The 24,454-nt window shown below is 33.0% G+C and overlaps 1 protein-coding gene across 4 annotated transcripts in view; it reads right to left on the reverse strand.

Annotated features, from left to right (window-relative positions):
• TMEM65 (transmembrane protein 65) overlaps window positions 1–24,454 on the reverse strand; it is a 66,168-nt gene that overhangs the window by 19,489 nt on the left and 22,225 nt on the right. For all 4 annotated transcript variants that reach the window (XM_016959833.4, XM_016959832.4, XM_016959834.4 and 1 more), the window contains 2 exons: window positions 5,099–5,143; window positions 1,689–1,756 (listed from right to left, as the gene is read on the reverse strand). In XM_016959833.4, coding sequence (XP_016815322.1) covers window positions 1,689–1,756; window positions 5,099–5,143 — 113 coding nt within the window. The remainder of the gene's footprint in view (window positions 1–1,688; window positions 1,757–5,098; window positions 5,144–24,454) is intronic.

Below are 24,454 nucleotides of genomic sequence, written 5' to 3' on the forward strand. Positions count from 1 at the left end.
TTAGTTATACTAACAATGAGGCACAGACCTGGGGAACACCAAATAGTGAACTACAAATTACTACAATAATTTGACTCTAGAATGTGGGTGTTTGGTTTGGTAGCTGATCCCCATCAATCTGGACATAAGGCTAGACTATATAGCAAACAAAACCATTCTTGAATAAACCATGTTTACATAAATTTTATAATCTATACAACGTAAATTACTTTTAAAATTCCTACTTTGAAACCAAATCTTCTATTTATGTCCATTTGTAGTACACGTGATCTCCAAAACACCAAAAAGAAAACCTGCATCTCTCATGTATATTTTCCTCACATTCAACAATCCTAAGGTCATTCCACTTTTTCAGTAGTCTCCTACACTTTAGCTATCATTTACAAAATGTTTTTAAAAGTTAGAGTCAGTGAAACTGAAAACGAACTCTCTAAGTCCTAACTGAGAAAAGTTTCTAGTTATGAAGCACTTCGATTTTCTCAAACGAGTTTAAATAAAGACCCCACCTGGGAACTCATAAACTGGTATTCAAAGTATATGATATTTTTTTCTCCTCCCACTAAATGTATTGAAGATCTATTACCTTCAATCTAATGCTAATATCTGAAAAGAATGACTTCACATAAGGTATTCTAAAAATATGTATTGAAAGTTGATAATTGCCATAATAACTGGACTGTGATCAATCTATTTTACTTGGACAACATAAGAGAAGTGAATAGTTTTTTGACTGATTATGGCATTTTCATAATATGTATATAAGAATAAAACTGGCCAATTTATGTATCTGTGAATGTGAGAAACTTATTCAACTATTTAGAACCACACTGCCTTCTCGGAAACTACTAAAATCTGAGTTGGCTAGATTATTTAAACAATTAATGTAAATCAAATCTAATTGTAATGAAAACCCCATTATGATAAATTCATAAGCTGTAGCTAACACTTGGTATGTTCTTGAAAACAGACAGAGCACTGGGCAGTTTTTGAAGACTTGCATTTTAATTATGGATCTACTTCTGACTTTAGAATATGAACCTAATATTGGTATCCATTAACAGGCCTTATATAGTAGTAAGAAAGGTAAGTCAGCCATCTCTGAGCTTAAACAGGTTTAAGGAGCACCCTTACATTAAAATACCACAACAAAGGGGAATTTTTTTTTAACACTACAATGGAACAAGGCAAAAGGGAGATACAGTCACTTAATTGAATTGAAACTTTAAACAATGGCTAGACTGAAGGCTAGACTATGTATCAAAACATGCTTTAAAACATTTTCACATTGGAAAATTGAACAAGGAACTAAATCAAATAATTACCTATATATGTGATAATTGCCAACACCATTAAAGAACATCAGAACATTTTACATATTATTTTTCTTTATTAAGAATGTTGAAATTAGAATAGGACAATATAGGCCTTTAATGTTCTGTCTGAATGCTCTACCAAAAGTCTACCAAAAGTCTATTTGTCTAAATGCTTTACCTAAAGTCTTAATGATTAATAAATATTAAATATAGCTTAATTAAAATTGAGCTATAGTCTAATATGAGATATAGTAAAAAATATCCTTCTTCATTATGATATTAAAACTTTATAATCACAATAGAAAAATTATTAGGAAAATGTAGACCACATTAATTTATGAACTCAAAATAGAAGCAGTGAGAGAAAGAACTTACAGCAACAATCATAATTGCATTATCCAAAAAGCCAAACCCTATGAAAGGTATCGCATTGTGGATGAATACTGAAAAACATCAAAAACAGAAAAATATATTTTAAGATTTCTATAACTTAGAATGACAAAAACAGATGATATGATCAAAGTATCCTAAACAGACTTGATAATCTCTAGAATTTGATTCTCATTTTCCAGAGCCAATAGATGCTGCTACTGCTATAAGTAGAAACTATATTGGGAAAAAACAAAACAAACCAGAAAAAGTATAAAACATGTAAAAATAACTGTGTTAGACTTTTGTGTTTTCTTACTGGTAACACACACACACACACACACACACACACACACAAATATATACATACAATTAACAGAACAAATTAGTAAACATATATGAGTACCACATTTTACCTGATTGCTACTGACATTAATCTCTTTTTCTATTATGACTAAAGTCTGATATTATAAAATCGATTTCTGTATTAGAAATAATGAAAATGTCCTAAATCAAATGTCAGAAAAGTTATTTGGGTGCTTTTACTCACTAACTAATTTTTTTAAAGAAATGTTAGAAAAAGGTGATTATCTCATCTATATTACCTCATCTATGTGCAGTCTTTTTCCCCCCTCAAAATTCATCAATATTCCCAAATGCTATTGCAAACTATAAACAATCAACATTTGATTTAAATCAAACTATCACTTCACCTCTTGCTACCAAAAACACACCTTACTTCATCTATTGGGTATATAAATTCAATGATCTGAGATATTAGAAGTGTAACTAGGTCACGCCTATAATCCTAGCACTTTGGGAGGCTGAGGTGGGCGGATCATGAGGTCAAGAGATCGAGACCATCCTGGCCAATATGGTGAAACCCCATCACTACTAAAAATACAAAAATTAGCTGGGTGTGGTGGTGCGTGCCTGTAGTCCCAGCTACTTGGGAGGCTGAGGCAGGAGAATCACTTGAATCCAGGCAGCAGAGGTTGCAGTGAGCCAAGATTGCACCACTGCACTCTAGCCTGGCAACAGAGCAAGACTCCATCTTAAAAAAAAAAAAAATTGTAACTAGGAAGAACTAATACCTACATATTTTTTATACATTTATTCTCATTTCTTTCATATTTACATCTTCAGCAGAATATTGAGGGCATGGTAGATGCTCAAAAAATATTATTTCATTAAGTTGAAGACCACTAACCTGGAAAGGAAGAGAATTCCAGATTGGGAGAATTGAAGGCAGACTGTGAAACAGATTAAAAGCTGGGAATAGGTAAAAGACTTTATTCTAATTAATCTATAAAATTGCCAAGGTATAGTGAACATCCGTTCAACTGAGGACTTTTCTCAACAAACATTAAAATGCTGAGTTTTATACTACGTCCAAAAAAATAACCCCTTAAACCAACTGGTTATATGTGTTTATTAATTTTTAGAGTCTTTTTTTCTTTTAATGCAGTTATCTCCACAGAAAGTATAATTGAAATATAATCCAGAAGTTATAAAAATTCGATATTACTATATGAGCTCTGCACCTAGCAGGGAAGGCTAATAAGCACTCAAAAAAAAGCACTTCTACCCACAACCACTATAAATGACTAAGACCACGGGACAATACTATATACAGTATAAGAATACTATTATATTCAATATTATTATAGCTATACAATATTATATAAAACAGTACATAATAGGTATAAAATAGGTCATTTAAAATTTCTTCTTGTTTTAAGTAAAAATGTCCAAGATCAAGTACAACATTTTTAATTACAAAGAATATTATTTATTAAAGGTGGTAAAAATCAAGTAGAACATTAATAAAATGAGATTTTTTTTTCAATTAAAGAGTCTAGCCTTAGTTTTTTAACTTATTGCCTAAATCTGGTTATTTACTGAACACTCAAAATTTTATAAAAAGCAGCTTCCAGAACCAATACACATTACAAATTTAACAGGTTAGAAGAGTATAATGAAATTCTAAAAATTCACTAAATAAAACATTTACAGTGAAGAGAAAGCTACTTAAGTACAGAAAAATAATGATGAAACTGGTTAGGATTAACTAGCATTTTGGGATTCTTTTAATAGCATCTCTAAAACTGGCCAGTTACAAATATCTTAAAATTAGGTGATAAGCCCATTAAGTTAAGATTACACTAATTGCTATCTTAGTAAAAACTTGGTCAGTAAAACCAAGGCACTCTGTTACAAACAATCACTTTGAACTATACAATGTATGTTTTTAGTGTTTATACCTATATAAATATGTCCTAAAAATTATAATTTATTTTAACTAAAAGGAAAAAATATAGTTTTTCAAAAAGTTAAATAAACATGTACAGAGCACTCCACTGGGCACCTGAGATACAAAGATAAATAAGACTTGGTTCCCAGCCCTAAAGGGGTTTAGGTATGATAACACAGCCATACAAACAGTAAATTTCAATATCACCTACAAAAAATGATAATAGTATACAGTATTACGAACTATAGATTGTATGAATCTAAGGTGGGAGAATCATAAATTACTTGGGAACACAAGTCTTAAAGAATTCTTAAATTGTTTTGGTATCTGAGGAAAGTTACTAATCTCTAATATAAATTACATTCTACCTGTCAGAGAAAAAATAACTGGCCATTAGGTTTTTTTAAAAATTATATAAATTTGCTCTCTAGTATGTAATGATCTCCTACTAATTTGTGGCTTCTTCAATTTACTCTCAGAAACACTATTCTATAACTTGCCAGTTGTTAGCAAATCACATTTCATATTTAGCTTTAATTTACAACCTACTCTAATTCACTATACTGTTAAATAATTCACTTCTTCCATCTTTATAATAACATCCCAACTTGTTTTACATTATTTTGGTATATTCTTGAATATTTATTTATTCTTGAATATTTATTCCTATCATAATAGAGAAAAGAAAGAACACTAGCAGCATTGTAATAAGGTCCTTCTTCACGTAGTTTTAAATAAACTTTATTCTTTTCATTCTTACAAACAGCCAGCCAGAAACATTTTCTCTACCAGAGAACAGTTGTATCTAGCCTTGGGCCTAGAAATTCTAGTTCTGCATTTACCCAACTTAAATTCAAACTAAAGTAAATACATCCTTTTTCCTAGAAATTAAGAAAACTTCTATCATAAAAATAATTCTATTTCTAAATGGCAACAATATTTTAATAATATTAGATATTTTTAACAATATTAGATATTTTACAATATTGTGTTACATCCTTAGCCAAGTTTATAAACTTTGTGCTTCATATAATGAACAGGATAATCCACTCTATCTGGAAAGATTTAATTTACTGACTCTTCTGTGCTATCAATGAATGATACAGTTATTTCAAGGCCAAAAGATAGATGAACATATATTTAACAATTATAGAACCATTACCATATCTCAGCTGTCCTGGGGTGGGTGGTGGAGCTTCCAATTTTTCTAAAGGGGAGAAAAAGGATGTGGGGCAAGAATTAGTTACTACAGCATGATATTTTTTATTACAATGAAGAAAATACCAGAAGATTTACAACGTGGGAGAATATCAGAGTTTAATCATAAATTATCTTTAGGTTAATGGACCAAACTTGTCCATACAGAAAATATTAATCAGTATGGATTAAATCAGAAGGCCAGCAAGTGAAACTGAGCTTAGTTACAAGCCTAACATGGACTCTAGCCCTGGGTAAGTTCATTTGTTTTTTGTTTTTCAGACTTCTTTAAAGTCCTTGCATCTAGATAATGAGTCTGTTTGCATTAATTACACTAGAAAAACACTTTAGAAATAAAGGTACTCTTCTTTCGGATGGCAACCCTAGATGACTTAAGAAATACACAAACAAGCATCATTGATAGTGGAAAACATGAATATTCAAATAGATCTAGATATCTTTAAAATGAAGAAAATATTTTTAAAGCAATGTATGAAAACAACGACTTCACTGAATTGTATTTTGTTCCTTAATCTCTGTTGATATAACTGAATATTTTAACTTTTATAATATATTAATAGTATTATATAATATTGATATATATTAATTAATATATAAGATATGTTATATTGATATATAATATAACTGAATATTTTAACTTTTGGAACCTATACACTGGATAATAGGGTATTTCATACATTAAAACAACTTTTAAAAGTAGGGTGTTGTTCAGAATCACAAGTAACAAAGTTTTCCCAAGTATAAGCCAGAGAGTATCTTTACGTGTCAACATTATACCTAAAAATTAACAATTATTACAGGCAGCAGCCTACCTGGTCTTATAACAATAAGCATCTCACCATTTGTTTAAGGTAAAAAGGTAGAAAATTCTACCTTCTTTATGATCAACCAACTGGACAGAATTAATTGTTATCATATAGAGAAGAACCCATATAGTGGATCACTCTAAAGATTTAGTACAACCAGAATATCCAAAGAAACGCATTACAAACTAGATGTACATCTTCAAAAATATTTATTTATATTTTATGACAACAAAAGAACTAAGGAATTTAGTATAAAAAAGTAAAAGTCAAATCTCCATTGATAACCTACATAAAAGGAAATATGGTCCACATTAGTGACTGGTATTTTCCAAGTTCCATAATGGCTTTACAGTAAGAAATACACTAAAACCTCGAGTTTAATTAACTTTCATATTATTTAGAAAGTTCTAAGAAAGCAAACTTAAGCTTTATTTTTCCTTTTTTAGAAGAATTAAGAAATGAAGATATATATACTAATCTTATAGAATTTCACATCTGATTAAAATATATTCTTATTTTTGATTAGCATAATTAACTCAAAATCTCCTTTGAAAGCATCCAAGTGGTTTGCCAAATTTCTAACTAAGAATACAGGATACTGCTATACTCCAGAGAATTTTCTGGTGAAGTAAACATGCAAAAGTGGTTATTTACATACCAGAACTATTTGTTAGTTGCATTAGTCTCATCATTACTACAGTTCTGACACTGTGAGAAGTCCTTGTCAGTTGACTGGAACATCTTGAAATACCTAAAAATTCAACAAGCAGGACCTCCCCAGTAGAATGAGAGTATATGGAGTCCTTGCTTTTACTTCTTCAAATTCCCAACTCATTGAGTAAAACATTAAAAATATTCTACAACAGCGAAGAAGAAAAGATAAGGGCTAGGCAAGTAAAAAACGTGTAGTAATAAAGAAAAAAATCAAATAATGTAATCAATATTCCTTTCTTTCCTACTACACATAAAAAATAAAAAACCAGAGGCAATAACAAATGTTAAGAGAAAGAAATATAAAATAAAGGAGATACAACAGGGAGGAAAACTACTGGCACAGAGGTGAAAGTAAAATCAAAACACAGATTCTGCCTCCTGCTTCACAAAGAACCTACAGAGTACAAGAGGAATCATGAAAAGAACATTTCCTAGAAAGTGACAATCTTATTAGGAAGTATCTATTAATTTATTTTATTTTATTATTATTTTTTTGAGATGGAGTCTCACTCTGTCTCTCCCAGGCTGAAGTGCAGGGGCGCGATCTCGGCTCACTGCAGCCTCCACCTCCCGGATTTAAGCGATTCTCCTGTTTCAGCCTCCCGAGTAGCTGGGACTACAGGTGTGTGCCACCACACCTGGCTAATTTTGTATTTTTAGTACAGATGAGGTTTCACCATGTTGGCCAGGCTGGTCTCGAACTGACCTCAGGTGATCCACCCACCTCAAAGTGCTAGGATTACAGGCGTGAGCCACCATGCCCAGCCCAATTTTTTTTAAAATCAGAAGTTATTCTTTTATGTTAACTGAATCAAAACAAAACATACATCAGAAGTAAAAAAAAAAAATTACCTATAAAATACACAACGGAACTTGTAAATCAGCCCAAGGTTTCAGTGATCTGTATGGGTTTTAAAATGTAATTACTGCCAGTATAACATCCCTGAAAATAGTCACAATACATCCCAGAAGGTTTATTTCCATATATATATATTTTATGAATTAATTTCAGAATTTTCTTTTGACATATAATAAACTATCTACACTTACATTGGAAATGTGTTCTGCTCCAATGTTTTATTAAATGAACTATGGAGTTAAAACAGTTCTTTCCATCTGTGTGTGTGTGTGTGTGTGTGTGTGTGTGTGTGTGTGTGTCTGTGTGTATTATATACATCATACTCTTTTCCTTTTCTGGATATTTTAAAACAATAAGATAACTATTAAGCTTGTACTTCACCATACCACATTTGCCACATTACTTTCCATAATGGCTGAGTAATATCAGAGGAATTCTCCTGCATGGAACAACCACAAACTACAAACAAAAATACAACAAATTAACTACCTGAAAGCACTGGAAAATTATTGAAACCAGGTTGATCTAGAGGGGAATCAACACAGAAAAAGAAATGACACTAAGTGAGTTAGTTACCTGTTTGTTGCAGCTTTCAGCCTGTGGGCAGGCTCCAGTCACAACATGCAGAGCAACTAAAGCTCTGATGAAAATTCCTCAGTCTATCTGTCTGAAGAACCAGAGGATGAGGTGCCAGGTAACCAAACAACTAGAAAATGAGAGAGGAATCCTGGAAAGGATAGAGTCAGAAAGGAAGAGTCCTAAATTCTGTGCATACATTCAGTTCAAGTCTACAGCTGACTTGTGGAACCACACATGTGCAGGGAAAACTCCAAAAATACCGACTAAGGGCAAAATAAGTAAAGATTTGAGGGCATCCCACAAGAGTTTGCAGTTTGAACCTAACCATTAAATGCCTGCTAAAACAAACAAAAATCAATGCTTTTCAGATGAACAAGACAGAATCCAGAGTCTCTACAATGTAGCAATTACAGGAATAACTAGGATACATACAAAATTACTTCACAAACAAGGAAAAAGAAAAATGTGACCCATTTTCAGAAGACAATACAGACCAATCCCAAAGTCACTCAAATGTTAGAATTAGCAGACAAAAACTTTAAAGGAGCAATTAAAATTGTATTCAAAGATGTAAATAAAAAATGCTTGAATGAATAAGACAGGAAATCTCAACAGAGAAACAGAAGAAAATATCGAAAAAAGAACCAATAAGAAGTTCTAGAACTGAAAGATACATTATCTGAAATTATAAAATTAACTGGGGCTGGGCACGGTGGCTCACACCTGTAATCCCAGCATTTTGGGAGGCCAAGGTGGGTGGGTCACAAGGTCAGGAGTTTGAGACCAGCCTGACCAACATGGTGAAACCCCATCTGTACTAAAAATACAAAAATTAGCCAGGTATGGTTGGGGGTACCTGTCATCCCAGCTACTCAGGAGGCTGCGGCAGGAGAATTGCTTGAACCTAGGAGGTGGAGGTTGCAGTGAGTCAAGATCACACCACTGCACTCCAGCCTGGGCGACAGAGCAAGACTCCGTCTCAAAAAAAAAAAAAAGAAAAGAAAAGAAAATTAAAAATTAAAAAAAAATTAACTGGATATGCTTACAAGCAGAATGAAGGTGAGAGAAGAGTTAGTGAAAATGATGTCAGATCAACAAAAATTATTCAGTCTGAACAACAGAGACTAAAAGGATTGAAAAAATAATAAACCTGAGTCTCAGGGACCAATGGCTAAATATTAAAAGGGCTAATATATGCTAATATATGTATGATTGTAATTAAAAGGCAAGTAGAGAAACTAGGAACAAAAACTCTTTGAATAAATAATGGCTACAAATTTCCCAAATTTAGTGCAAGACAAAAATTTCAAAAGATTCAAGAAGTTCAGTGAACTTCTAGTGGAATAAACATGAAGGAAAATTATCATAAAGGAAAAAATCTTGAAAGCAGTCAGAACTAAATACATATTAAACACAAAAAAAAATGACTTAAGTATGCAGAAAGAAAATGGGCGTCAGTCCAGTATTCTACATCCAAAAATGTATCCTTTAAGAATGAAGGCAAAATGTATTTCAGATAACTGAAGCTATAAGAATGTGTTAACAGTCAACCTGCGATACAGAAAGTGCAAGAGAAATTCTTTAGTCTGAAGGGAAATAGCAGTTGAAAAGTAAATTCTTGAGGAAGGAATAAAGAGCATCAGAAATGGTAAATGTCTGGGTAAATATAAAAGATTACTTTTTCCTAGTGATTTAATTTAAATAGACATGACTGTCTAATGCAAAAATTGTAACACTGTCTTATAGTGTTTATAAAATATGTAGATGAATACATATGACATCATAACATTAAGGATGAACGGGGCAGTAAATGGACTGATTTGGTAATTTAGTTGCAACATTTCTATGATGAAAATAAAATGGTCCAATATTAGCTATAAGAGTCTGCAAAAAGTTAAGAATACATGCTGTAATCCCTAGAGTAACTACACATACAGATGAAATACAAAGAGAACATAGTTAAGAACCTAATAAATAACTTGAAGGAGAATCTGAAGGAATGTTCAATTAAGCAAAAAGAATGCAGGAAAGGAAAACAGAAACAAAAAACAGAGGGTCAAACAGAAAACAAATAGCAAAATAGTAAACTTATATCCAACCATATCAATAATTACATTCAATTTTAATGGACTAAACACCCCAATTAAAATGCAGAGACTACAAAAACGAACAAAAAAAGTAAGACCCAACTATATGATATCCCAAGGATTACAGTTTAATAAGTTGAAAGTAAATGGATGGCAAAAAATATGCTACACAAACAGTAGGCTTATAAAGGCTGGAGCTTTATTAATATCAGATGAGGTAGACTTAAAGACAAAGAGTATTACCAGAAATAAACCAGGGACATTTCAAAATGACAAAAGGGTCAATGCATCAGGAGGCATAACAACTGCATGTTTATGCCTAATAACAGAATTTCATAATGCACGATGCTGAATCTAACAGAATTAAAGGGCAAAACAAACACTTCCATAATCATACTTGGAGATATAAAAGCCTTTTTCTTAGTAATTGACAGAAAACTAGGCAAAAATATCACTAAGATATAAACTTGAACACTACCAACTATGTTGATCTAATTGATATTTATACAAAACGACACTCAACAACTGTAGAATACATCTTATTTTCAAGTGCAGATGGCACATTCCTCAAAATAGAACATATGCTGATCCACAAAACATGTTAATAAATTTGATTAAAATCATAAATATGTTATCTGACTATAATGGAATCAGTAACAATAAGATATATGACAAAACAAATTTTGAAATTAAACATCTTCTAAATACATGGACCAAAGAGGAAATCAAAAAGGAAATTAGAAAATATTTCAAACTGAGTAACAATGAAAATGCAATATATCAAAATTTGTAGAATGCAGCTAAATGAATGCTTAGGGGGAAATTTACAGTTTGAAATACATTAAAAAGAAGAAAGGTCTAAAATAAATAAACTACAGTTCCATCTTAAGAAGCTACAGAGCAAAGTAAACATAAACTAAGTAGTAGAAAGAAGCAATGAAACAGAAAGCAAACAATAAAGAGTCAAAATTGGTTCTTTGAAAAGATCAATAAAATTAATAAGACTCTAGCTATACTGATAGACAAAAAGAGAATAAGAATTACTCATATCAGGAATGAAAGAGGGGGCATCATTACAGATCCCGCAGATATTAAAAAGAAAAGAGTATTATGAAAAACGTTACACCCAAAATTCAACAACATAGGTGAAATGGCCAAATTCCTTGAAAAATATAACCTACCAAAACTAGCAGATTAAGCAAACAAAAATCTGACTAGCTCTAACAAAATTGATTTGTTACCAAAAAACTTTATATGTAAACACACACACACGCACACACACACACACACCCCTTCCAAACCTAGATGGTTTCATTGATGAATTTTGTTAAAACATTTAAAGAAAAAACATCAATCCTACAAATTCAAAAGCTCTTCCAAAAAATAGATGAGGAAATACTTTTCAACTCATTTAATGAGGACAGAACAACATTAAAAACAAAGCCTAACCAAGAAATTTACAAAGAAGAGAAAACCAGATGACTATTCCTCATGAACACAGAACAAAAAGCCTTAATGGCATAATAAATATTCTGCTTTCCTAAGTATAAGAGTTTATTCATAATAGTGGCAAAAATAACCAACATCCAAACTTCCTTACATGTCCTCTTTCTTAGACATTTTCCAATGAAGGAAAAGTTGCTCTTAATAGGATTCCATGTGAATACATACATAGGACAGAAAAATTATCTACAAGAATCCATGAGATAATATTTACATATAAATTTCTTTCCTTTAGATTTCACATTTTAAAGTCTTTGCTAAAGGTTAAATAAGATAAGACAGTTACTATAAACTGCTGATTTATGCTGTAGTAAGTCAAATGAAAATTGTTTGAAATGAGACTCTCCAATCTGTTCATGAGGAAGTAGAGTTTTAAGAAGTCAACAAAGCCTTTTCCTTTGACTCCGCATTTTAGTCAAAACTGATTGTTATAATAGGGGTTTGACTGCAAATATTTTACATTAAACGAGCCATTTTTATATAAAAGTATTACATACTTATACTCATGGTTGCATATGTTAAAAGGATGAGGATATTGAGTTTGTTTTTTATTAAAAGGAATTTTGAGGTAAAAATTAGAAAATAACATCTAAAATACTTAATTTATTTGGTTTATTTTTCATTATAAAGGTTATATAATTATAGAAAGTTAATGAGATTCAGAAAAGCGAAAAGAAACTTAAAAGCATCCACAGTTTATCACAAATAAATGTTTTGACGTATTGTCCTTCAATCTTTTTCCTATAAAGATATATACACAAAACTGTATTCTGCCTTTTCCACAAAGCATTAAATAATGAATATTTCCCACATCTTTAAATTTTTTAAGAAAATAATTTTATTTGTGAAAGTGTATTTAATGATATATTCATTTCATTAATAGCCTATTATTAGATATTTGTTATTTTTCATACTTTCAAATAACATTAATTTGTACCTAAATTATTTCGCACTGCTCTGAAAATTCCTTAGAATAGATTCCTATAAGTGGCATTACTGAACCAAAGAGTGAGAAAGAGCAACAGCAAGAGAGAATATATGTAAGGGTGGTTTTTTTTTTATTTCTGCAAAATTCATCGCAGACAAAGTATGTCAAGTTACCCCCATCTCACTGCATTTTTATTTTTTTAATGTTACACTCATATTTTCATGTTTTCAGAATGCAGGCAAAATGTCATTAAGACAAAATCCTTAAAAGAAAGTTCCAAGCAACAATTTCAAACTTATTTTAATTGACAACAAGATTCCAATACATAGAACAAAACAAGTCTGAATGTTCACTATAAGATTTAACCTGTATATCTCCTCTTTATTATACTTCCCTTTAAAAATAACTTCTTTATAAAAAACCTTCAGTCCAATATTAACAAAAGCATCTAAAATACTTTTTAGGATAAACTATGCCTGATATATTTCTTTTTTAAATAAGTTATGCTACTGTCAAATTAAATTTGGCCTAAAGCTGCCTGAGTACATAGTGAATTGTAAGCTGATATGTAAACCAACTGCAACCCGCCTTAAGAATATATTCTTGGCCAGGCCTGGTGGCTCACGCCTGTAATCCTAGCACTCTGGGAGGCCAAGGCGGGTGGATCACAAGGTCAGGAGTTCCAGACCAGCCTGGCCAATATGGCGAAACCCCGTCTCTACTAAAAATACAAAAATTAGCTGGGCGTGGTGGCAGGCGCCTGTAGTCCCAGCTACTCAGGAGGCTGCGGCAGGTGAATCACTTGAACCTCAGAGGCAGAGCTTGCAGCAGTGAGCCCAGATCGCACCACTGTACTCCAGCCTGGGCAACAGAGCAAGACTCTGTCTCAAAAAAAAAAAAAATTATATATATATATATATATATATATATATATATATATATATATATAAAAAATATTCTTGCAACAAGTAGCTGAATCTTGGCCAATCACAGCAGCTGAGCTTTCAGCCAATTACAGGCTGCAAACTGCTCACACATGTCCAAACAAGGCAGACACAAGCTGTAAGCAAAAAAGTTATTTCTGTATATAATTTCCTTTTTCTATCTATAAATACTGTCTGCCCACATTGCTGGATGAAGCTCTCTGAACCTTTTAAGGTTCAGAGTGCTGCCCAATTCATGAGTTATTTCTTTGCCCAAATAAACTTTGTTATATTTAATCTGTCTAATGTTTTTCTTTTAGCAATTTGGCATCAAAAGTGAGATCTGAAGTATACCTCCAGGAGCACCAAGTGTCCAAGCAAAGGGCCAGAGCCCATTGTGCACATTGATCCCTCTGATTTGAGCAGCATGAATTTGAGTTTTGAGCTCGCTGACTTTATTTGAGCATTTTTTACTAGATGGGATTCAGGATTGGATTGGATTGGATCCAGTTGGAGGACTCAGGTAGGTACCTTTTCAAAGTGGTTTCTCCTAAATCTAAAGAGTCTGGGACTCCACCTTCTGGGACACTGGCTAACTTTATAGAGAAAAATTACAGGCCCAGAACCTGTGTATTTTTGGAAAAAAAAAATGTCCTTAATCTTACTAAGGACAACTTAGAATTACAGTGGCCACAATAGGGAAGTTTTAACCTAGATTAAATTGCTCACTTGTGAGGTGTATCAGAAAAGAAAGGATACCAATGCCACAAAAGCAATGGGATGCATTCTTTAACTGGCAAGCAGAGGCATTTAAAAAATAAATCAAAGACGGCCTCTTCAAAAGCTTCTTTACAGAAGGCAAGTAAAAACATCTTAAAGTCTTTTTCACAAATATCATTCAAAAGTTGTAGCTATCTGGGCAGGAAATATTCCACTGGCCAGAAAAACAATTTGGATCCATGTATTCTTTAATAAATTCATGAGTGTTGTATTATTGTATGTGGAACATGGCTAAAAGTTTTAAATGAAAGGTGTAAGATCTGTTTCTGTTTATATATGTCTGCATCTATGATGTATATCTATATATGTGTGATATTTTCTATTTCCTTATGATATTGCCAAATTAAAGTGTATAAGAATGCTATCTAATTGACTTAAAGAAAAATAAGCACTTAGATAAATGAAGGATTTGCTCAGAAAAATAGGAAATGACCCAAATGATTTTTGAAGCTCACACGATTTGGGTAATCTTTGGCAAATAAGAATATTATTGGTTTGATTAAAACAGACATATCTTCACAGTTGTTAACATTAAAATTAACACAGATACATGACTTTTCCTACCTAGGTTTACTGGTGAAATAAACTTATGTTATCTCTACATTACAAAATTCATCAGCAAGAAAAGTAACTTAAGATGATGACTAGCTGTTTGATGTCCCATCTTGCTAAGCAATCCAAGCATAATTATTAAAAACGAGTGAGTTAAATAGAGGTAAAAGTCCCATGTGAACGATGTCTTCCCTATACCAGAAGGTTTTAACATTCTTATCATCAAGAATGGAAATTTAAGGCTGAGAAAAATGTGCACAAATAGGCCTAGCCAAAAATCCAAAGAAGATAGATAACATTTTGCTTCTTCTACAGTTTCTTATTACAGAGACTAAAGATACTTGGGGCCATTAGTAAACATGTTCTGTGCCACACTGACAAACTGTGCTATGAGAAAGTACACGCTTCCAGATATTATGATTCATAGATTTGCAAATCTTCACATAGCTGGTGTGACAAATAGTTCACAATTATTTGCTTCCTAGTGTCCTTTGGAAATTAAGGTCATTAAGAGTTCAGAATTCTAATTAATATATATACTAAAATTACTAGAAATAAGAGAAATAATTTTATATAAAGTATAAAAGAAAAGTAATACATGATTTTGGTAAGCAAAAGCTATAAAGTATGAGGCTGTTTTGTTTCATTAAGGGAAAAATGTAATTTTTGTTTGAAAGTAGAATGGTCATCCCAAGACGAGAACAGGAAAAGTATAAAACAAAATCTAAATGCAGAAGAAAGTTGTAGGTTTGCGAAGGACGAATCTTGTAAAAAGAATTTTATGTGTGACAAAGCCAGCTAAGATTAGAAGGGAATTATTTATAAGTTTTTCTAAAAACTGAGCATTAATATCAAAAGTATACTAATGCAAAATTAGAATTTGGTTCCCTGTATTAAAACAGTAAGAATTTCTTGGACTACTGGTCTACTTTTAATAGGAAATTGTGAAAAGTTTTTCTTTACCTTTTAGGTAATTGATCTAGGAAACAGATTCTGTGTTTTACCAAAGTAATTTCTTGTTGTCCATGTTGCTTTTATTGGGTGTTTGACCACTTAAGAAAACAAAATATTCTCTATTAAAATTTAGAGCTAAGGTTTCTCTACAACTATGTAGCTTTCTGTATTTACCTTTGAAGTCTAGTCTTGTAATTTTCACTTTTGTTAAATGAATGACTACTGTTCACAGTGACCTGTAACCCTATTTTAATCACGCATTTTAAACATTTGATATTTTTGACACATTTCCCAAAATTAGATTCTTAATAAAGTGTTTTTTTTGACCTTAACTTTGATTTTCCGGTCAAGCCCTTGAAACATCTCGTATATAAGCATTCAAAAGAATGCTTCTCCTTATATAAAAAGACAGATATTAAACTAACTGGGCTTATTTGACATATTAAATTATATGAGAAGTATTGCCAAATAAGTAATGCTAAACTTTGAGTTTCATTTGTATGGATGTGTTTCAGAAACTGTATGAAATTCATAGCAATCTGATGGTTCTGGTATAATACAATCAGTCATCATTCTAGTTATTATATTCAAATGCTGTATGCAACAGAAATAATCAAATTTCCCTGTCAACTGTATCATCACTGTAATGAACTCTCATCAAATATTTAATCATGGCCATTGTAAGTTTTATCATTCATATTTGGTTATTTACTCTTGTACTTTCCTGAGCAACTATAAGCCTAAAGGGTTACGTCTTCAAGGAGATTCATGTAAAGAACTCTGAGAAGTACAAGTTTCTGATAACTTTAAGATCATACCATTGGACTGAGTCCAAGAACTCTAAGGAAGAAACTCATTGGTTCATAAAACTGCTAACCCAACATAAAGCAGAACAAGAATTAATTAAATACTAAGGAAATGCCTTGGCAGATTTTCACAGTAGTTCAGCCAGTACTGAAATTGTTAAGATATGCAATTTGAACGAACTCTATGAGATTAATCCAAGTCAAATTATCTATGATGACCTATATAATAAACAAGTGCTATGCACCTGAATTCGAGAAATAAAATTGTTATTTAAAAGGATATAAATCCAATGTTAAGCATGGGCTCATGGAAAGCCTGGACAGCTGCCTGGTCATTCCTGACTCCTGAAAACTTCCATTATTAAAAGCTCCGCACTCCAAGACTCATCACAGAAGAGATAAAATGATCCAAATTACAGGGAAAAATTGTTCCAGTGACTGTTCTAAGATTGCTAAAGTGGTTTATAACTAATGTTTGGTTTGGCAAACCCATAATTCTGGTAAGATAATAAAAAACCTCAGGTAATACATTTCTAGCACCTAATGAATCATTTGACCACTTACAGATGAATTTCATTCAATTACCACATTTAACATAGGTTTTATGATTATATAGAGGCTTTCTGATTGTACATAAGGCCGATGCTGTAAGAGCAATTAAAAGGTTATTAGAAAATATGTTTCTTTTATAGGGTATTTCTGGAGAAATCTCCAGTGATAAAGTTACTCATTTCAATGGACAAATTGTAAAACAATTAAATAAGGTATTGCAAACACAATGGCATTAAACAAAGCTCACTTCAATGGACAAGTTGTAAAACAAATAAGGTATTACAAACACAATGGCATTAAACAAAGCTAACTGAATTGACTTGATGGCCTTGGTCAAAGGTATTACCAATTGATGGCAATCAGATCCACTCCACTAGAAAACATAGACTGACCCCTTATATAACAGTTACTGGAAGTCCTATGTCCCTGATAATAGAACCTCACGTATCTACCACTCTTATAAACTCTGACATGATTCAGTATTGAGAGGTTTAAATGCAAGATGCCAAAGTATATTATCATCAGGTAAAAGAAGCCCTTCATGACCCACCAACTGATGACAATCAGACCTTTCACTATCTAGAACCAGGAGTTTAGGTCTTTTGAAAAAGTCCTAGAATGACTGCCCTTGAATTCTGTTGGAAAAAACAATACCAACATGTTCTCTGCAGTAAAATTTCAGGACCTCGAGTCTTTGATCCACATCTCTTAACTCAAGAGGGCCTCTCTAGACTCTTGAGACTGTATACCAATCAGAGACCTCAAGGTAAGGCTGACCAGGAAAGCTATTTATTTTACCCAGAAGCAGATGGCATCCTGGATGTGAACAGCTTTCCCAAGATTACAGATCAAGACTTCTCTGTCACTATGAAACCTGTGCCTCTTTTCCTCTTTGGCCTGTGTTCCTTTTCTGTTTATATATGGCAAGATAATGTGATAATTAAGATTTCATAACCAACATCTTCTGCAATTGAATGTTAGATATGTCATGTTACTAACAGTAGGCAAAACCTATAGTGAGGGTTTTGCAGTTAAATTACGCCAGAAATTGTATAAGAAAACCAGAGGAAGACGATTTGACAGTTTATAGGCAAATGTGTAACCCTAATTCCTTGTCAGTAGCCTCCAAACTTGCAATGATTCCAATAATGGAGCCTTAGACAAATACTGCTAGTGCTTCTCTAATAGTGGCCTCTAATGTACAAAGCATTTCATAAGGAACTGCCTGTTGTGCACCTCCAAGATACATTTTTATCTGTGGAGGATTTTATGATCAACCATATATGTGGGTAACTCCATGTATCAATAAGTGGAAAATAAGGAACCAATGTGGTTTAGGGATTCTAATGGTATCACTGTCACTCCATAACCAACTGGAAAATGAACATTGGTCTATACCTCTTAAACATTGGTTTATACCTATAAAATAAAGGGGAATTTGCCAGTAGGTGTAAATCCCTCTAAATAGGCATTTTTATTTTTATTTTTTCTGGTACAATACTCCTTCCCTGGCTTGGCATAAATGTAAATGAGGTTATGATTAGAAATTTGTCTCAAACATTAGCTACTACAGCTGACTCTACTGCAAAGGCTATAGCTGCCCAGCAAACTTCTTCAAATTCTCTTGCTAAAACTGTTTCAGACAGCATCATTCCTTTGGACTCTGCTGTCTGAACAAAGAAGACTGCATGCAATAGCTAACACCTCCTGCTGCACTTGCATAAATATATCTGGTATGATAGAAACTCAGTTGCCAGAAATCATTAAGTAAGCTACTTTGTTAAAACAAGTAGATTCTTCTTTTGGCTCATTTTTTATATATTTGATTTTGATTGGTTCAATTGACAGGAGCTCCTGTTAAGAAGTATACTTCAGTCTCTTAGTATTATCCTCCTGATAGCCATAATAGTCTCCCTGGTGCACCATATCCTCTCTAGAGTATTAAGTGCTCATGTATAGCCATACAATATATATCAAATGGCCTCGCTATGGTTAGAACAATAAAAACATGAAGAGAACATAAACGTTCAGCTTACCTGACATTAACAATTGTGAATTCCATAGAGACCAAGCAAGTCTGTTATGATGGTGAGTGACAAAGAATGGTGTCAATGCCCAAAATTTTGGTCAATCTCTCAAAATTGAGAGACTGATCAAAAGGGGGAAATTGTTAAATTAAATTTGGCCTAGAGCTGCCTCCATATGTAGCAAACTGCAATCTAATTTCATATGTAAACACACTGCAACCTACCTCAAAGTATATTCTTGTAACAAGTAGCTGAGCTTTGGCCAATCATAGGAGCTGACCTTTCAGCCAATGACAGGCTGCAAACTGCTCAGACATGTCCAAATAAGGAAAACACCAACTTGTAAACAAAAGGCTGTTTCTGTATAGCACTTCTATCTGTCTATAAATACTGCCTGCCCATGTGTTGCTGGGAGAAACTCTCTAAACCTGTGCTGGTTTGTCACCAGTAAGAGTTCAGAGAGCTGCCCAACACGTGAGTTGTCTCTTTGTTCAAATGAATCCTGCTAACTTTAATTTTTCTAAAGATTATCTTTTAACACTACCAAGAGATACATCCTAAATTGAAAATCAATAGATTTTAGTAAAAGAAATGTGCAACACCTATAGTTTCTACATTTTAGCCATCATAAAATTACAAAACATGTTTACAACAATGGTGATGCTGTAACACAGAAACAGGGCTAATGGCATATAGAGTGAGCTCTATTATTTAATAGAAACTATAATTTGTCATTTTCATGTTGAATGTTCCATTAAATTTAACATTACCGTATTAATCCATTCTTACACTGCTATAAAGATACTACCTGAGACTGGGTAATTTATAAAGAAAGGAGGTTTATTATTTATTTATTTATTTATTTATTTTGAGATAGAGTCTCGTTCTGTCACCCGGGCTGCAGTGCAATGGTGCAATCTCGGCTCACTGCAACCTCCACCTCCCAAGTTTAAGTGATTCTTCTGCCTCAGCCTCCAGAGTAGCTGGGATTACAGGTGCATGCCACCACGCCTAGCTAATTTTTGTATATTTTTTAGCAGAGACAGGGTTTCACCATGTTGGTCAGGCTTGTCTGGAACTCCTGACCTCGTGATCCGTCTGCCTCGGCCTCCCATAGTGCTGGGATTACAGGCATGAGCCACCGTGCCCTGCCAAGAAAGAAGGTTTAATTGACTTGCAGTTCCGCATGGCCGGGAAACCTTCAGGAAACTTAAAATCGTGGCAGAAGGTGAAGGGAAAGCAAGGCATATCTTACATGGCAGCAAGACAGACAGAGCGTGCAGGGAAAACTGCCACTTTTAAAACCATCAGATCTCGTGAGAACTTCCTCACTATCATGAGAACACCATAGGGGAAACCACCCCCATGATCCAATCACTTCCTACCAGGTCCCTCCCTCGACACGTGGGGATTACAATTTGAGATGAGATTTGAGTGGGGACACAGAGCGAAACTATAGCACACACTTTACAAGGTGTGTAAATCCATACTTGAAATAAAAGAAAATCTGAAAAACAAAGAGTCTTATTTCCTAGTCTATTTTTTTTATTATGCTTTCATGGAAATAATGACTCAACGTGATATTTCAGCCTATTATCATGGATGTAAAAAGCAATATAAAAATCACAAATGAAGGTAAAAATCCAAATTATTTATAATAAACTTAATAAGAAAAGTACCAAAGCAGCTTCACCCTGAGATGACAGAAAAGGAACAGCTTAATGCATATACTATTCCTTTATTACAAATAACTCAGTATTCTTTAAGTGTCTAATTATGCAGTTTCTGACCTTTGACCACCTAATATTTATTCCAAACTCACCCTAATATCTTTCCCACAAAAGTGCAGGAAGTAGACATGACAACACAAATCACAGTCTGGCCTAATTAGAAGATTTATGAAAATAATAGATATTAAACTAGTGAGTTTCAGCAACAATTTGGGGACCAAGGGTCTCAGTTACCCATAACTCTTAACATTATGAATAACTGCTTAGTCCTTTAATAGAACCAAAAGTTCAAATGAGTAAGGTAAAATTTACAATAAATATACAACATATTAAAGAACACAAACTTAAAATGCAAACCATGTTATAAGCAAAATAATTTAAGCAAATCAAATGCCAAAAAGTCTAACATGCACCAAAAGTGGTTTATAAAGCAACACAGCAGTGTTTTTTTAAAAAGAAACAAATTAATATGGCCAAGTTATATACTTACAAAACCTGACATTCAAAATTGAAAAATGAATGTTAAGCTTTCTAAAGTTAAGCTCTTTAGAAACAGCAGAGCTTAACTCTTAATTTAGTAGATTTAATTAACCTGTCTTTTTAAATAGAAATTTTAATTGTAAAAGGACTTTTTAATTATTTCTAAATATATATGTCTTACGTAAAACCCATAAAGGCATTTGAGCGTAATCTTGTAATTTTATTTAGCATTTAAAAGTAATTACTGCAACATATACCTTACGTAGAAAAGAAATTTCTACTTATATCTTATAAAAACTAACATTGTAATGGAAATTGGAGACTTAGAATGGAAGAGGCAAGAGAAAGGCAAGGGACAAAAAATTACCTATTGGGTACAACGTACACTATTCAGGTGATGGGTACACCAAAAGCCCAGACCTCATCACTATACAATTCATCCAGGTAACTACAAACTACTTGTACCCCTAAAACTATTGATTTTTTAATTAAATAAATAAGTAAATAAAAGAACTAAAACTGTCACGTTGTTAACCTTCCAGAGAACTTACCAAGCAACCTGGGACTTCACTGCAACCTGTTACCTAGAAGCAACTAATGAATTCCAGACTGGTTGAGACCAGTGGTATAACAGTTGAGGACAGGAGTTGGCCAGAAGCAATCACGAAGTAAACTATAGTATTCAATTAATCATCACCTTTATCAACCATATTAATGTACCATCCCTATTAACTATTTAACTCTGACTTAAATAATAGTAAATACTAGAGGTACAATAATTTTTCTTTTTTTGTTTTTTGAGGCGGAGTTTTGCTCTTGCTGCCCAGGCTGGAATGCAATGGCGTGATCTCGGCTCACCGCAACCTCTGCCTCCCAGGTTCAAGCGATTCTCCTGCCTCGGCGTCCCGAGCAGCTGGGATTACAGGCAGTAGCCGGGATTACAGGCAGTAGCCAGGATTACAGGCATGCGCCGCCATACCTGGCTAATTTTGTATTTTTAGTAGAGATAGGGTTTCTCCATGTTGGTCAGGCTGGTCTCAAACTCCTGACCTTAGGTGATCCACCCACCTCAGCCTCCAAAAGTGCTGGGATTACAGGCGTGAGCCACCGTGCCTGGCCAATAATTTATTTTTCTTATTGCATTTCATGGTAGTTTTTTTTTTAAGGATAATCAGATATACTACTGATCTGTAGTTTCACACATATAACTTGTGTGCTTCAACAACTATATATACTTCTAAACACAGAAAATTATATTCCTTCCCTTCTTTTATGCCTATGGAAGATAAAGAAAATAATTACTATATACAATGATATTCCTTTTTTAAAGGCTAAGATATTAAAACAATAGTACAACTTAAAAAAAATCTTGTTGCTTTTACTTATTAGATATAGAGATGGTACTATATAATTTTTAGTTTAAAAAATCATATAGCTATGGATAATACTGTAGAGAAAAAGCCTAAGGCAAGCTAGAATAAAATAATTTATCTTGGAACATCATAAATGGTAGATCTGTGAGTAGGGCTACACAGATTCGTAAAAGATATTCACTTTAAAATAAAATTGTTTCGTATCTAGGAAGCAGCAGAGGTTTTTCGGTGTATGATATATTACCTTCTTCCCTTTCAATCATGCCCCAAATAAGAATTCTTTCACAGAATGTTGAAGCTGAAAGAATTCTTAGATACCATTTGCCAGTAGTTCTCAATATGAAGTGGTCCCTCCCCACTAGAAGAGGTTTGGATATGCAGGGTCATCTGGGATATGATAATGACTGGGAAATGCTACCACCAGCATTAAGGATTCTAAACTTCCTACAATGCACAACAGAGTACTTCATAACAAAGAATTATCCAGCCCAAATACCAGAAGCACACTCACTGTGAAATACTGACTTCATTCTCCACTTTGAAGATGTAGCCACTTAGGCCCACAGATGTTAAGTGACTTACTCAAAGACACACAGCTAGGTCCAGAACTCAGATTCTCATTTTCCCATTCTACTTCTCATTCAGTTAATAAATTCTCAACAGAAAAACATGGAAGAACCAAGAATCAATTGTATGTGCATATATAAAACATTGTCAAAACACTGGTTATTCATTAGTATTTGAAATTGAAATAAAACTGCAATTAGCTAAAATACTAATATCCTTTTCAAATTGCTTTTTTTCCCCTCATAAAATGTAATTCCCCTTCAGATACATTTTTTTTAAAAAAAAAAACATTGAAGTTAAAATAAAGAGGAGAAAATCAAATGATACATCATAGTTACCAAATAAAATGTTTTTTGAATGGAGGTATTAGGTGGTTTCTGCTGGATGGTTTCAGAACAACTGGAAACTATTACATGGTTCCAAAACAACTGGATACCCTATAGCCTAAGGCTAATCCACTGCTAACACTGAAGAAATGTATTAGAGTGAAAAACAGCACTGAACTAAAAACCCAAAAGACCTAACACAAATACCTACTCTGATATATAACTAGTCACTAAATCTTCAGCAGGTTACAAGCCCTCTGGGTCTTAGTTTTACGTTACAAAAAATGAGTTCAGGTCTTCATGATCCTTTCAAGAGATGTACCACCTAAACATTCATAAAGAAGCATACTACTCTTAAGTAGGGATATAACCAAACACTGAGTCTCAAAAGGCAAGAGCACTGACAGGCAAGTCCTACTATCAGTTATCGTTCAGCAGCTCCTGATCTCCTAGTGATATTGTGTGCCATTATCTATAAGAATAAGTATCTTATTCTTAATAGCATAAAATTTGAATTTTATTTGAATAAATTTGAATAACTATCAAATAAGTATTTGAGGGCTAATTAAAATATCTTCAGAATATTTCAAAATTAACACTTTATTCTTCAAAATACATTTGCATTAAATGTTTAACTTCTACATGCAAACTAAGATTTAAAATTTTTAATATTGGAGCTGGCAAAGTAAGAGTATACTGGGGTATTTTTGCAGACAATGTACTAATACATCTGTGTGTGTGTGTGTGTGTGTGT

Source organism: Pan troglodytes, chromosome 7 (assembly GCF_028858775.2).
Source record: "Pan troglodytes isolate AG18354 chromosome 7, NHGRI_mPanTro3-v2.0_pri, whole genome shotgun sequence".
Classification (NCBI taxonomy): domain Eukaryota; kingdom Metazoa; phylum Chordata; class Mammalia; order Primates; family Hominidae; genus Pan; species Pan troglodytes.